We start from the raw sequence: 15,080 nt of genomic DNA on the forward strand, positions 1-15,080 counted from the left end.
TTTTTAATAGGGGGAAAAAATAAATGTGGTGAGGATTTTAGAGAATGAAAAGGAATTAAAAATTTATATATCTATATTTTTTTTTTTCCCAAAATAAATATATACTTGTATTTATTATTTAAATAAATTATTTATTATTTTTTTAATGACAGAGTTTTATTTTTTATTTAATAAAAATAATTAAATAATGTAACAAATATAAACATATATAAATATTTAATTATTTATATAAATCTATAAAAATTATTAATAATTAAATGAAAATATGGAATATAATTAAAAAAATAAAAAAAAAAGATTTAAAAAAAAAAAAAAATAAATTTTTATATTTTTTTTTATTTTTTTTTAATTAAATTGGATATTTTCCACGAAGGGGGGGGAAATATCTAATATTGTTCTTTAATTTTTTTTTAACAATTCATGTAGCTTTTATTTATTGTTAACAAATAAAAAAAGAGATATAAATAATAATTTAATTTTCAATAATACATAATAATGAGCGTTATGTCATGGAATTGCCAATATGCTCTTAAATCACAAAAAGTTAAAAAATATAAAGAGGGATATATAAATTTTTCAAATGGAAAAGTATCACTATATACAACAAGTAAACAATTTTTAGATTCAAATTTTATAGCTAGTAATACAGTACTATGTGAAGGTTTTGATATAGAAACTGACACTTATTTAATATCACTAGAATCTTTAAAAACCAATAGTAACAATAATAATAATAATAATAATAATAATAATGTAGCTATTAATAAAAATACATCAAACAATACTATTGATAAACCGTTATCATCAGCACCAGTAAATGAGCCAACTATTAAAAAAACAAAGAAAAAAGCATTTTCTGTGCCCTCAAAAACAAATTTAACCACTACCAAAACATCTAGTAACAATAACAATAACAATAACAATAACAATAACAATAACAATAACAATAACAATAACAATAACAATAACAATAACAATAACAATAACAATAACAATAACAATAACAATAACAATAACAATAACAATAACAATAACACCAGTACTAATAATAGTGAAGAATTAAATAAAAAAGTAAAAAATAATTTTTATGGTAATAGCGCAATAAAAAATAGCAATGAAAATATAGATGGCTTTAAAAATATTAATAATAATGATAATACAAGTAATAATACAAGTAATAGTGATAATGATGACTATGTTCAGCCTACTATTTCAAGTAAAAAAACATTTTTTTCAAAAAAGATTCAGCAACCACCTCAACAATATGAAGAACAAAAAAAGGATTCTCAACCACCTTCGCCACCTCAGCAATATAGTTTTAAAAACCAGCCCGAACCACAACAATTCAATTTAATGTCTTCAAGTTACGAAGTAATCAAAGAAGAGGATGATGATGAGGACGATATCGAAGATAATGATGATCTTTATTACAAACCTATGAATAATCAAGTACAATCAATTGACCAAGGTGAGGATATAAGTAGTTTATTAGATATGTACGATATAGAAGATAATACAAATGAAAGCTATAGTAAACAAAATAAACAAACCAAAGCTGTATATCAAGAAATAAAATATTCAAGTAACAATAGTTACATAGATAATAGTAGTTATAAAAATATAGATATTTATGAATATTCACAAAATAATAGAAATAGTAATAATAAAAACAATGATTTTGAAAAAAGTGATAGTGATATTTACAACAATAATATAAAAAATGGTATTAAAAAAAATATTTACAATAATAATAATAATAATGATAGTTATGATAATGATAATAATGATGATAATGATAATAATGATAATAATGATAATAATGATAATAATGATAATGATAATGATAATGATAATGGTGATAATAATAATAATAATAATAATAATAATAATAATAATAATAATAATAATATATATAATAATGATAATAATAATGATAATAATAATGATAATATTAATAATAATATAGATAGTATAGATAATATAGATAGTAAAGATAATATTATAAAAAATAATGAAAGTATAAAGAATAATAAAAAGAGAGAGTTCAACTTAGAAGATTTTGGTTTAGATGATTCAGACTCTTCACAAGATGAAATAATAAATAGAAAACCAATATCGCCATTATTACAAAAAAAACAACCTTGCAATACACAAGAATTTAAACAAACAACTAATAATCAACCATTACAACAAAAACCACCACAGCCACAGCCAGAACTACAGCAACAACAACAACAAAAGCAAATACAGCAAGTTTCGAAAATAATTTCACCCAGTATTCAAGAATGTAAACCAATAACCCTTAACCAACCTCAACAAACTAATATTCCAAAACCAATTTTAACACTAAAATCCCCATCCCCACCAGTAAAAAAGATCCCACCGCAACCATCATTACACTTACAACCAAAAAAAATTGAAAATATATTACCAGAAAAGAGAAAGAATGAACAACCATCAAAAGAAATTAATAAAAAAATGAACATAGGAATTTTAGCACATTTATCATCAATCCCAGCACCAATAATTCCAGATATACCCTACTCCACTTTTAAAACAACCAACAATAAATTAAATAGAAATTCTAATAATAATAATAATAATAATAAAAATAAAACCAAATCAAATATTGAATTAAAGAATGATTTTATAAAATTTATAGATAATAGAACATTGGCAACATTGACTAAAGAGGGCAGTGATTTATTTTATAGAAATTGCGAAATAAAGGATTCATTCAACAGTGTTGAGCATTATCAAAAATCATTTATAGAATCAATTCACGAAGATATTAATATCGAAATTAGAAGAGTAGCAAAAAGTTATTTTACAGCATGCATAAAATTAATTAATGGTGGTCTAAGGAGCAATGATAAAAATAATCCAAAATGCAAAAAAGGTCACAATTTTTCAAGATTCGTTTCAAAGAACCAAAATAGTAACAGTTATGGTAAAGAATTTTTCAAATGCAATAAAGATGGTTGTGAAGAGTTTTATTCAGTCGAGCAATATTATAAACAAAATGGTGGTAGCGATCCAAATGGTTCAAACAATAGTAATAATGAAGCATTGCCAATAGTATCTGATAATCGTGACTTAATTTTAAAGAAAGACTTGTTGTCAAGAGAAACCGAATTTTATTTCCAAAAGAATGGCGTTGAAATTTATTTAGTCGAATGTAACTTAAAAATAATCGATATGGTTACAGGAAATAGCAATAGTACTAGTGGCAATCCTCCATCTACATCCCAACATAAAACTGAAACTCATTATTTCTTAAATTTTAACAAAAGAAAGAATGCAACATACGAAAAGGATGATATATGGATAATTTCAACAAGCACAGATTTCTCGCGTAGCAATTGTTTTCTAGTTAAAAGTTTATACTATGGTCAAGCTAAATCTGGTGTAATTAAAGTAGAGGCTCTGGATGGATCGACATTCCCTAAATCACTTCAAAAAGTAAATCAAGTTTATGCAATTCATTTAACAGAGTTTGGAAATGAACTAAGTGTTATCGAAAATTTAAAAAACACTGACAACTTGGAGTCTTTACCAGTTATGCCATTAATTTTAAATCCTCTTAAATATAAAATCTCAAATGAAACTATTGATTTATTTTCTTTAAATTTAAAATATCAAGATGGTCTTAATATTGCAAACGATTTTATTAATACATATCATTTAAATTTAGATCAAAAATTGTAAGTAGTTTATTCTAAATATTTGCAATACTAATATTTATTTAGTTTTATTAATTTTTTTTTTAAATTTAAAAATAATTTAGAGTTTTATTAAAATGTTTAACTTGGTTTAATTTTAAAGAAAGTGTACCAATAGATATTGAAAAACAAAAGAAAAGCTCGTGTATATTAGTTCATGGTGTATTTGGCAGTGGAAAATCAACTTTATTAGTCGTTATAATTTTATTTATATTAAATCTTTGTGAAAAAGGTCAGAATGATCATATTAAAATTTTAATATCATCACTAACAAATATTGCGGTCGATAGAATTCTTTTGGCACTATTGGAACAGGGTTTCACTGAATTTAATCGTGTTGGTAGTGTTAAAAAAATTGCAAAACCAATTTTGCTCTATACAGTTCATAGTAGCAGTGGTATCAATAATAGCATATCATCGGATGAAGAAGATCAATTTAAGCAACTAAATCAAATGTTACTTGATGAGGAGTCATCAGAATCTGATAAAAGAATAGTTCAAAAAGCTATAGAATCACTAAAATATGGCACAGCAAGCAATGCAAGAAAGAATATTAATAACTGTAGGGTCGTAGGTGCAACATGTTTATCGTCACAATTTTCAGTACTTGATAAAATCGAATTTCCAATTGTATTTTTAGATGAATGTTCCCAAATTCCCGAGCCACTCTCAATGCTACCAATTGTAAAGAGTAAATGTCATAAAATGTTAATTGTTGGTGATCCATTACAGCTAGAACCAAATATCAAGAGTAGAGCATCAAAAGAATTACAAGAATCTGATTATGGTGGTTATGAAAAAACTATATTCGTTAGACTCTCAAACAACTCAATAGAACCAGATATCCTTCGTACCCAATATCGTTGCCATCCCTCCATTAGTTCTCTTTCAAATCAATTATTCTATGAAAGTGCACTTAACGATGGTATCACTGAAATGGAAAGACCACCTCTAATCAGTCAATTACCACCATTGGTTTTTTATGATACAGGTAGCTATAGTGTAGAAAAATATGATTTAGGATCCTATTCAAACCAAAAGGAAGCAGATCTAGTAGTTTCAATGATTGATATTTTAATTTCGACTCATAATATCAATCCAGATAAAATTGGTATCATTTGTTTATATAAATCACAATCTATCAAAATTAATCAAATTTTATTTAGGAAATATAATACAAAAAATAAAGATTCTAGTAAAATGGACTGCAATGATGACACCAACGAAGAAGATGAAGAGGAGCAAGAGGAAGAGGATTTTAATCAGGATGACGAAGGTGATAGCGACAATGACGATGAATATGGCAATGGAGATTATAAATATGGTAATAAAATTAAATTTAAAAAATCAAAAGCTTCTAAAACCTCACCATTAATACAAGTTAGTACTGTCGATGCATTTCAAGGGGCTGAAAAAGATATAATTATTTTTTGTTGCACAAGAACAAGTTCAAAAGTAATGTCTGATTTCGTTGATAATCCAAAAAGATTAAATGTAGCCATCACAAGAGCCAAGAGCCATTTCATCGTAGTTGGTAAATCCATAATGCTGCAATCTTTAGAATATTGGCAAAAAATTTTAAAAGCATGTAAATCTCTTCCAATTAACAATATTTTAAATTTAAATAAACTTTAATAAAGTAATAGTAATTTATTTTCTTTTATTTATATTTAAATATTTATTTATTTTATAGTTTTGCCATGATTTTTCTTTTCTCTATAATTCCTTTTTGAACAAATTTAAAACTTTTGTGTTTTGAATCTTTTGTTAATTGCCAAAATAAAGATTCTAAAGTTGTAATAAAAGCACCTGATTGCTTTAATCTCTTTAAGGCCATTAGTCTTTCGTGGGCACTTGAACTCGAAACTGCACCCTCTATAATATGCACTTCGTAACCATTTGCAATTAAATCTAAGCATGTTTGAAGAACACATACATTTGCATCTATACCTGCGATCATTATTGATTTTATTTGTTTATTTTCATTTAAATATTTTTTAATTTCTGGTGTGTACATTGAGTATGAGGTTTTTTGGAATTGCTTTGTTTTATTCTCTTCAAATTCTTCGGAAATTAATTCAATTGTTTTACCTAACCCTTTTGGATATTGCTCTGTCACTACAATGGGTATATTTAATTCCTTTGCTGCTTTCATCATTATTTTACTTTCAAAAACCATATGTTTGAATTTATATATTTCATTTTCAAATTTACTTTGAATATCGCATCTATTTAAAATAATAAAAATATTAATAAATATCAAAATGTTTAATTTGATAATTTGGAATTACATACATAAATAATGCAGATGATTCTGGTGATATAATACCTACAGATTTAATTTCTTTCATATTGAATAATTTGTTAAAAAAAAATAAAATAAAAAATAAAAAATAAAAAAAAAAATTAGATTTTTTTAATTAATTTTATTTAAATTTTTTAAAATAATAATTTTTTATGATAAATAAAATTTGGATAAATAATATAATTATAAATCAAGATTTTAATAAAATGAATACTTTTATTTTTTTAAAAGTGTTTTTCAATGAAACATTAAATCGTCAGTAAAATTTATTTATTGTGTTTTAGGAATGAATATTTTATGCAACTTGTAGGATTTTACCACGGGCTGGGTAAGGTAACATTGTATAATCATTCAAGTTTCCGGAGAGGTGTGATTTAGCAATCTTTCTCTATGGTGCTCCCCAAGTTAATTTTATATAAATCACATGGAAGATCCAAAAAAAATAGGAAAAAAAGAAAAAACTCCCCGTCCGGGAATTGAACCCGGGCCTTTCGCGTGACAGGCGAAAATCCTCACCACTAGACCAACGGGGAAGAGTAATTGAGAATTATTTTTTATAGTTCCAAAATATGTAATAAAGTGCACTATGCACAAATAAGGCGTGAGGTGACCAACTTACATAACAAAAGGGAAATTTCTTAATTTATACTATTAATTTGAACTCCTACTTTATATGTTCAAACCTTATGGGGGTCATATACTACAAATAAAACAAAAATGATGACAAAATAGGTAAAAAAGATAGAGATATAGATGGAAAATGAACATTTATTAAATATTTTATAAATTAGATATCTAATCTAAATATTATTTATTTTTTTTTAAAAAACTATTGAAACTTTTTTTTTTTTTTTATAGTTAATTTTATTTGTATTAGCTTATTTAACTGAATGCTAAACATAAAGAAAATAATTTCCCAATAGGGTTTTTTTTTTATTATTATTATTATTTTTAATAATTTTTTTAAAGAACAAAGCAAAATGTGATTTTATATTTATAAAAAAAAAAAAAGAAAATTATATGACTAAACTTTATTTTTATTAATACATTATTCTATTATTTAAATTTAAAAAATAATTTTTTTTCTCTTTTTTATATTTTATAATTTTAATAAGATTTAAATTGATATTATTATTCAAAATGAAAAATCTATTATTATTTGAAAATATATATAAAGAGACAAGATTTTTTGGTAAGCATTGTTCAGTTGGGAATATTGGACATCCATTACCGTTTACTTGAATTGTATGAATTGAGCTTGGTAAAGAATTTGGTAATATTTCTTTTAAGTATTTTGTAGAGAAATATAAAATCGATAAATTCACAGCTGAATCTAATTGACCAGGATAGAAGGTCTGGGAAAACTCGTGACCTAAATCTAAACAAGTTAATGAGGTTGGTAAGCTATTCTCCAAAATCGATTTATTATAGAAAGAACCAAATTTCAAATGTATGATATTATCAGGGATGGTGCCTGGTTCGATGACTGTATTGTAGTGATCGCCCAATTTAATGTATTTTAAATTTGGAAAATTAACAAATTGACCCGGTTTTAATTGTTTTTTGAATCCATTACCAAACTTTAAATAGTGTATTGATTTTGGTATTTCTTTTAAATCGAATAATTGGTCACATGAGAAATGCTTTAAATTATCTGGGTAATGATCTGGCGGTATTTGTCTATTGAAATCGTTTGAAAACTTTAGCTTCTCTAGTATATGAAAGTTTGACAAGTTTACAAGTTGGTTAAATTGTTTACCGAATTTCAAAACTTTTAATTGACTATCGACTACAAATGTTAAATTTTCAATTGAGTTATTATTAAAACGGTAACCAAACTTGACCACCTGGAGACTTTTTGGTAAATGATTTATATTTTTATTAAAATTATCACCAAATAATAGTATTTTTAAATTGTTGGGTAATATTTCTTCCTCTACAAGATCCCTGTTGAAAAGTTCTCCAAACTTTAATAACTCTAATGTCAATGGTAAAATTTTAGGCAACAAGACCTGATCAAATGAATAATCAAATACTAAATTTTTTAACCCATGATTTAAAACATTTTTATTGATTGGCTGATTGTAGTTAAAACCGAATATTAATTCTGTTAAACTTGTTGGTAAGGGTTCTTTGAGTTGCTTGTTGAATGACCTTCCAAATTTAAGATATTTTAGATTCATTGGTAAACATTTAGGTGGTATTTCTGTATTGAATTCATTACCAAATTCTAATCTAGTTAAACCATGTGGTAAAATATTGGGGCCTATTCTATTATCAAAAGATTCTCCAAATTTCAAACACTTTAAGTTGGTTGGTAGCTTTGAAATTGGTTGATTAAAATAACACTTCAATACCAATGTCTCTAAAGAGTTTGGTAAATTGTTAATTGATTTATTAAAACTGTATCCTGTTTCTAAATGGGTGAGACTATTTGGTAAGCAATTTAAACTTATATTTTGATTATATTCGAATCCCAGATACAATGATTTTAGGCCACTTGGTAAACTATCGCTTAAGAATGACTTGTTGTAATCTTTGCCCAACCTTAAAACCTTCAAATTCTTTGGTAAATCATATTTCTCCAATGTGAAATTGTAACTATCACCCAAATCTAACTCTTCTAAACTTTCTGGAAACTGATATGGTATTAATTTGACTGATAAGCATATTTTTAAAATTTTGATATGATCTGGTATAAATACAAATTGGTTTGTAAAATTCTTTAACTCTAATTTTATTATGTTACTTGGTAAATGTAGTGTGATATCATTTGCATTTCTATAATTCTTTTTTTCTTTTTCTTGTTTTAGTTCTATTTTCTTTAACTTTTGATTTAATAAATAAGTATTATATTCATCACTATTATTGCTAATATTTGATTTTTTATTTTGCTGTTTTCTTTTTTTATATTCTAATAAAATTTGTTCGATTTTTAAATTTCTATTCTCTTGTTTAATTTTTTCAATTTCATCATTGTCGATTTCTGAATCTGAATCTGAATCTGAATCTTCATTTTCTTTTGGATTTTCTTCATTATGTACTAATATAATTGATAATAAATAAAATTTATATGGATATTTTTTTAATGTTTTAATTGTAAATTCTTTATAGTTATCATTTAAATGGTATAACTTTATGAAATTTAATATAATATTTCTTAATGTTGATATTTTCCAAACTTTAAAGAATATTACTGAATTATCTATTTCATTATTATTATTATTATTATTATTTTCTAAATTATTTTTATTATTGTTCATAATATCTATATTATTTTGATTTATGATAACTATTTGATTATTATTAATATTATTATTATTATTACTATTATTGCTGGAATCGTTATTATTATTTATATTATTATTGTTGATATTTTCTTGATTGGTCTCATTAGTTTTGAAAATCTTTAAATGATTCTTTATATAATTCATTTTAAATAATTACAAAGTAAAAAAAATAAAAAAATAATATGTGGGGTTTTTGTTTTTAATTAATTGGAAAAATTTAAAAATTATAAATAAAAAATATTAATAAATTAAAAAAAAAAATAAAAGATATTTTATTATAATTTTATAATAATCAATTTTCAAAAAATATTTTTAAAAAAAAAAAAAAAAAAAAAAATAAAAATTTTGAAAAAAAATGATGATCATCATTTTTATTTTTTTTCAGATATAAAAATATTTTTTTTATATAATATGTTGAATTATTTCAATGTTGCTATAATAGTTTAAATATTTCCAATGCTTTTTTTTATGAATTCTGTTCAAACACTAAAAATATTTTAAAAAAAAAAAAAAAAAACAAGATATAATTAAATTTAATCAATTTTGAAATATATAATTTAATCTTAATATTATCCAATTTTCTTGAAATTGAATCTATTAAAAAATCAAAATTTAATTTTATTTTATTTGGGAGGGATGATCACAATTCACAAAAAATGAACTCTTTTAGTAAAAAAAAAAAGCAAAAAAAAAAAAACAAAAATAAAGAAAAAAGTAAAAAAAAATTGCACCATCCGAGGATTGAACTCGGGACCAAAGCATACCGCACTATACTATAAGTACTTCACTCTACCGACTGAGTTAATGGAGCTTTTTAAATTTGAATTTTTTTGACCACATTATTTTATCTATTTTGCAAAAAATATATTTCTATTTTTTTATAAATAAAATGAATAGCAAGAGCATACATGTTCTTCATCAAACCTAATTAATACCAAACATCAAAAATTTAGAATACTTTCTTTAAATATATTCATTTATAAAAAAAAAATATAATCAACAGTTATTATTAACTTAAAAATTTATTTTAAATTTATTTTGTTTTAAGAATTAGATTTTATTTAATTAAAAATTTTATGACGTTAACCTGATGTTTCAGTATACTATCACTGAAAATATTTCGAGAAGTTTAAAATAATTTTTTTAATTTAATCATGACTGAGAAAATTTAAATTCCTAGATTTCGTTTTCCAGACCAAACTTTTTGCTAGATAAGGTCTACTAAATATTTTTTCACCTATTACTATTTGATGTTCTACCTAATTTACTTGGCTAGAGAAAATTGGTAGAGATTATGATCCAAATACTTTTGGTGATTAAACTTTGTAGATGTTGACTTAGAAGAATTTATCGAATATGTTCAAGTCTTTTTTTTTTTGATTCTAAATCATTCAATTTTAATTCTAAATTATATCTACTAGATATATTGAAGTTGGGGTTTTGGTGGTTGTTATGGAGGTTGATGTTGACACTCTGGTTGGTATCTGTTATTGAAATCTAAAAAAATAGTTAGACACTACAGATATAAAATTTAAATGAATACTATCTAATACCTACTTTTTTTAAAAACCTCATATTCCTCCAAAAGTTTATTGATCTTTTCAAAGTCTATTTCGAGTTTCCTTCCATCAAACAATTTTTCAAGACAAAATTTAACCCACGCTGCTTAATAAAAAAAATTAAAAAAAAATAAAAAATTAAATTTTTTTATTTTTACAATAAATAAATAACATATCCTATTTCATATCATTTTTATCTGAATTATCCAATTATATTATTTTTATATAATATTCAAAAATAAATTTTAAATAATAAATTTTTTTAATGCTATCAGTTCAATATAAATAAAAAAAAATTTTATTTTTTTTAGTTGCAAATTGTAAGAGTCAAAAAAAAAAATAATAAACATAAAAACAAAATAATAAATTAAAAGTATAGTATTTAAATATGGATTAAGATTTTTTTAACAGATTCTAACAACCAAACCAAGGTAATCAAAGAGCTATGAATAGGAGGTTTCTTGACATTAGACTATCGTTTTTATGTACAAGTAGACAATAAAAGAGTCGGGTACCTGTTACATATTACCTGCTACCTGTACCTGTACCCGTACATGTTACCTATTGCAGTTAACTGTTACATATTACATATTACCTGTTACCTGTTACCTGTTAGCTGTTAGCTGCTACATGTACCTGTATATGTTGTTACCAGTATATGCTGTTACATATTACCAGCATATGTTACCTGTACTTGTTACCTATCTTCTTTCAAACTATGGTAAATCAACTGAAATAAAACTTAAATCAACTACCATGCACTGCTTTGTTTGTATTTGTTCCACCCATGAAGATAATATTATATGTTTCAAAACGATTTGAATTAAAATCGGTATCTGGAATAGAGTTATCCCAAAAAAATACCAGCAGATTAAATATTGCTAATCAAACACCAATACAGGTAGTTTATCACCCAAGACACTAAAATAGAGATCAGCATTTACTTAACGACCCCAAAAGATACAAATATTTATCATGAAAATTACCAAATAGAGAATTTTCAATTAATAACAAAATCCATAGAGGTAAAGATCCAATCAAAGTAAAAGGCCTTCAATTAAATCAACACCAATGAATTTTTTCATTCTAATCAACTATTTGATGAATATCAGACATTGTTCTGGCCAAGCTATTATGGTATCATCGAATGGTTTTAGATAAAGAAAAGATTTAATGGTTCATTGAAGAAAGGATTTAATGGTTCCTATCCGGCAGCTTCCCAAAAAACTTTATCAATTGACACAAGTTCTAATCTTAGTAAATCCTTTATAGAGTTGTTTAGCTTTCAATTGATAGTTTTCTCTATGACCACCCAGATTTCATTAATTTAATATCTGCCTTTATTTATTTTTATTTAAACTTTTTTTAATTAATCAAACCCATTAAATAAAAATAGAGAAAAATTCTTTTTATAATATTTTTTTTTGAAATAAATTTTGAAAATAAATTGATTATTTTTTTTTTATTTTTTTTTAATTTTTAATTTTTAATTTCTTATTTTTTATTTTTTTAAAAAAAATTTTAATTGATATTAAATAAATCATTTTAAACATAAAATGTCAAATAACAATATTAGATATAACAAAAGTGGAAGTCTTCAATACCAATCAAATGATGGAGGATGGGTAATAAAGTTATTGATTAATTAATATTTCATTATTCAATTTTGATGAATTCCCAAATTTTATTGGAAGCTATAAAATGGTTAATAGCGAAAAAATGTTTTTGAGTGGGGAAGCTTCAAATACAATAATATAATGTAACATACATTTTTAATCGACACAATTCCATATCTCAAAATCAAAAACCCGATTCAATCCATTATCAATCCTATACAAACAACTGGATTTACCCCCAATTCAATCAGAAAACATAACGATCCACTGAAAAATGCTATACTTCGAATAGTTGCATCCAATAAATCAAAACCCTGGAACCCCTCCACACCTAAACGATGATACCACCAAATTCATCAACGATTATGCATCTTCAATAAAAAATAACAGTTTTGAAGAACTCATCAACAACAACATTATGTAATGTATTCATATGCATTTTAGAATTAAATGAATATTACAGTTATAATTATATCTCAACTAAATAATATATTTATATTTTCCTTTATTTTAAATAATTTATTATTTAAAATTAAAAATTAAAAATAAAATAAAAATAAAAAAATTGAAAAATTTAAAAAATAAAATTTTATTTTTTAGTTTTTTTTTTTTTTTTTTTTTTTAAAAAAGCTTACTTAATAATATAATGAATATTATTAGTGTAAGCGACAGTGTTTTTAGTTTTCAGTTTTCGGTTTTAGTTTTCACAAACAAAGAATTGTATATTTATTTGATTATTAGAATTATTTATATTTATTATTTATCTATAACTAAAGTAGCTCCATCTACATTACAACTAAAGTAGCATTACAATTAATCTCGAAGATTATAAACCCGTTATTTTTTTTTTTTTTTTTTAAAAGTGAAGATGATTCTTAATGATATATTAAGTCATCAGTTTGTTGTGTTTGGTATGTGTTTAATGCTTATATGAGTTTTACCACACTGCATACAAGTTGGGCACGGTAACGTCAATTCGTGTGTGATTCGGAAAACTTGCTGAGACTAGGTTTCGAACCCGGAGCGGTAACTTGTAGGAAATTCGTTCGACCACTTGGCTATCATTGCTCCCCCAACCCGTTAGAAGGGGTTTAAAATCAAGATCTCCGAAAAGAACCAGCTTTTTTGTTAAAATAAAAAAATTGCTCGATGCAGGGATCGAACCTGCGACCGTGGCGTTATTAGCACCACGCTCTGCCGACTGAGCTAATCGAGCAAGCATACACAAATTTTACATACCACCAGTGTACACATACTTTTTTATTATAGTCATTATTATCATATCTTTAGCTATAATTTATTACCACCAATCACAACATCATTCATTTTTTTAACCTTATTTACCACTTTTTATACAATTCATTTTATTTTTACACACTTTTGTTTATTTTTATATAATTTACATATATCACCACATACACTTTCATTAACTGTTTTAAATAAATCCAAAATTTTCTTTGATTTTTTAAAACTTTTAATCCTTCATTAATCAATCAAAAACATCATTAATCCACCTCAATCTTCTTCAATCCATCATTTAAAACACTCATCCATCACTTTTTCTTAAATTTTCAGTATTTTATTTTTCAATATTCACATTCATTATTTATCTGTATCCATATTCAATATAGTTAATCATATCTATCTTTTTTTTAATAATAAAAATTGCTTTATTATTAAAAAACACTATATCACTTAATTTTAAACTTATAAAAATATTTTAATTACCAAAACGTTAAATTAAAAAATTATTTTTTAAAAAAAAATTAAATTTTTTTTAAAAAATCTTTAAAATAAAATCTAAATTTTTATTTTTTTTCAATCCATACACAAATTTTACATACCACCAGTGTACACATACTTTTTTATTATAGTTATTATTATCATATCTTTAGCTATAATTTATTACCACCAATCACAACATCATTCATTTTTTTAACCTTATTTACCACTTTTTATACAATTCATTTTATTTTTACACACTTTTGTTTATTTTTATATAATTTACATATATCACCACATACACTTTCATTAACTGTTTTAAATAAATCCAAAATTTTCTTTGATTTTTTAAAACTTTTTTAAGTAGACGGAATCTAACTGAAATCTCTTTAGCTGATCGTTGTATCTCTTTTATTTATAAATTCACAAACAAAATGTCCACAAATAATAATCAAACTAATGGTGATGGCAACATGGATACTATTGATAGCATTATCTCAACACAAAATAATCAACATTCTACCCAAAATCCATTTTCTCCACCAAATACTCATCAAAACACCCACACAGAACACCCAAAAACTACTCCAAAATTTAATAAATCTCATAACCCAAACAACTCTTTTAACATTTCAAAAAACCAAAATTACAAAAACAAAAATTATCATTCAAACTCATCATTTATTTCAGACCCAAATTTTAAAAAAAAAATTTTAAATAATATTATTAAGAATAATGAACCAATACTATTTTTTGAACTACCAACTACACATCATAACAACATAACCAACATAATCCAAAACTATACTGGTGCGCCTGAGGTAAACCAAACAAAGGATAAAATTATCGCAACATCACAAATGATT

General features: G+C 24.0%; 4 protein-coding genes across 4 annotated transcripts; 2 read left to right on the forward strand and 2 right to left on the reverse strand.

Annotated features, from left to right (window-relative positions):
- Positions 1 to 495: 495 nt before the first annotated feature.
- On the forward strand, positions 496 to 4,792 carry DICPUDRAFT_84867 (uncharacterized protein; the record flags this gene model as incomplete). Its single annotated transcript, XM_003294342.1, has 3 exons — positions 496 to 3,704; positions 3,788 to 4,177; positions 4,744 to 4,792. The coding sequence occupies 3 exons, from the start codon at positions 496 to 498 to the stop codon at positions 4,790 to 4,792; spliced, it is 3,648 nt and encodes a 1,215-aa protein (XP_003294390.1).
- Positions 4,793 to 5,409: 617 nt separating this feature from the next.
- On the reverse strand, positions 5,410 to 6,073 carry DICPUDRAFT_43334 (uncharacterized protein; the record flags this gene model as incomplete). The annotated part of the gene is made up of 2 exons (XM_003294344.1): positions 5,410 to 5,950; positions 6,018 to 6,073. The coding sequence occupies 2 exons, from the start codon at positions 6,071 to 6,073 to the stop codon at positions 5,410 to 5,412; spliced, it is 597 nt and encodes a 198-aa protein (XP_003294392.1).
- Positions 6,074 to 7,268: 1,195 nt separating this feature from the next.
- On the reverse strand, positions 7,269 to 8,666 carry DICPUDRAFT_6028 (uncharacterized protein; the record flags this gene model as incomplete). The annotated part of the gene is made up of 2 exons (XM_003294345.1): positions 7,269 to 7,727; positions 7,821 to 8,666. Coding segments are annotated over 2 exons (1,305 nt in total), but the record flags the coding sequence as incomplete, so codon positions are not given.
- Positions 8,667 to 14,648: 5,982 nt separating this feature from the next.
- On the forward strand, positions 14,649 to 15,035 carry DICPUDRAFT_84870 (uncharacterized protein; the record flags this gene model as incomplete). The annotated part of the gene is made up of 1 exon (XM_003294343.1): positions 14,649 to 15,035. A coding segment is annotated over one exon (387 nt), but the record flags the coding sequence as incomplete, so codon positions are not given.
- Between the last annotated feature and the right edge of the window lie 45 nt (positions 15,036 to 15,080).

Source organism: Dictyostelium purpureum, assembly GCF_000190715.1.
Source record: "Dictyostelium purpureum unplaced genomic scaffold DICPUscaffold_551, whole genome shotgun sequence".
Taxonomy (NCBI): domain Eukaryota; phylum Evosea; class Eumycetozoa; order Dictyosteliales; family Dictyosteliaceae; genus Dictyostelium; species Dictyostelium purpureum.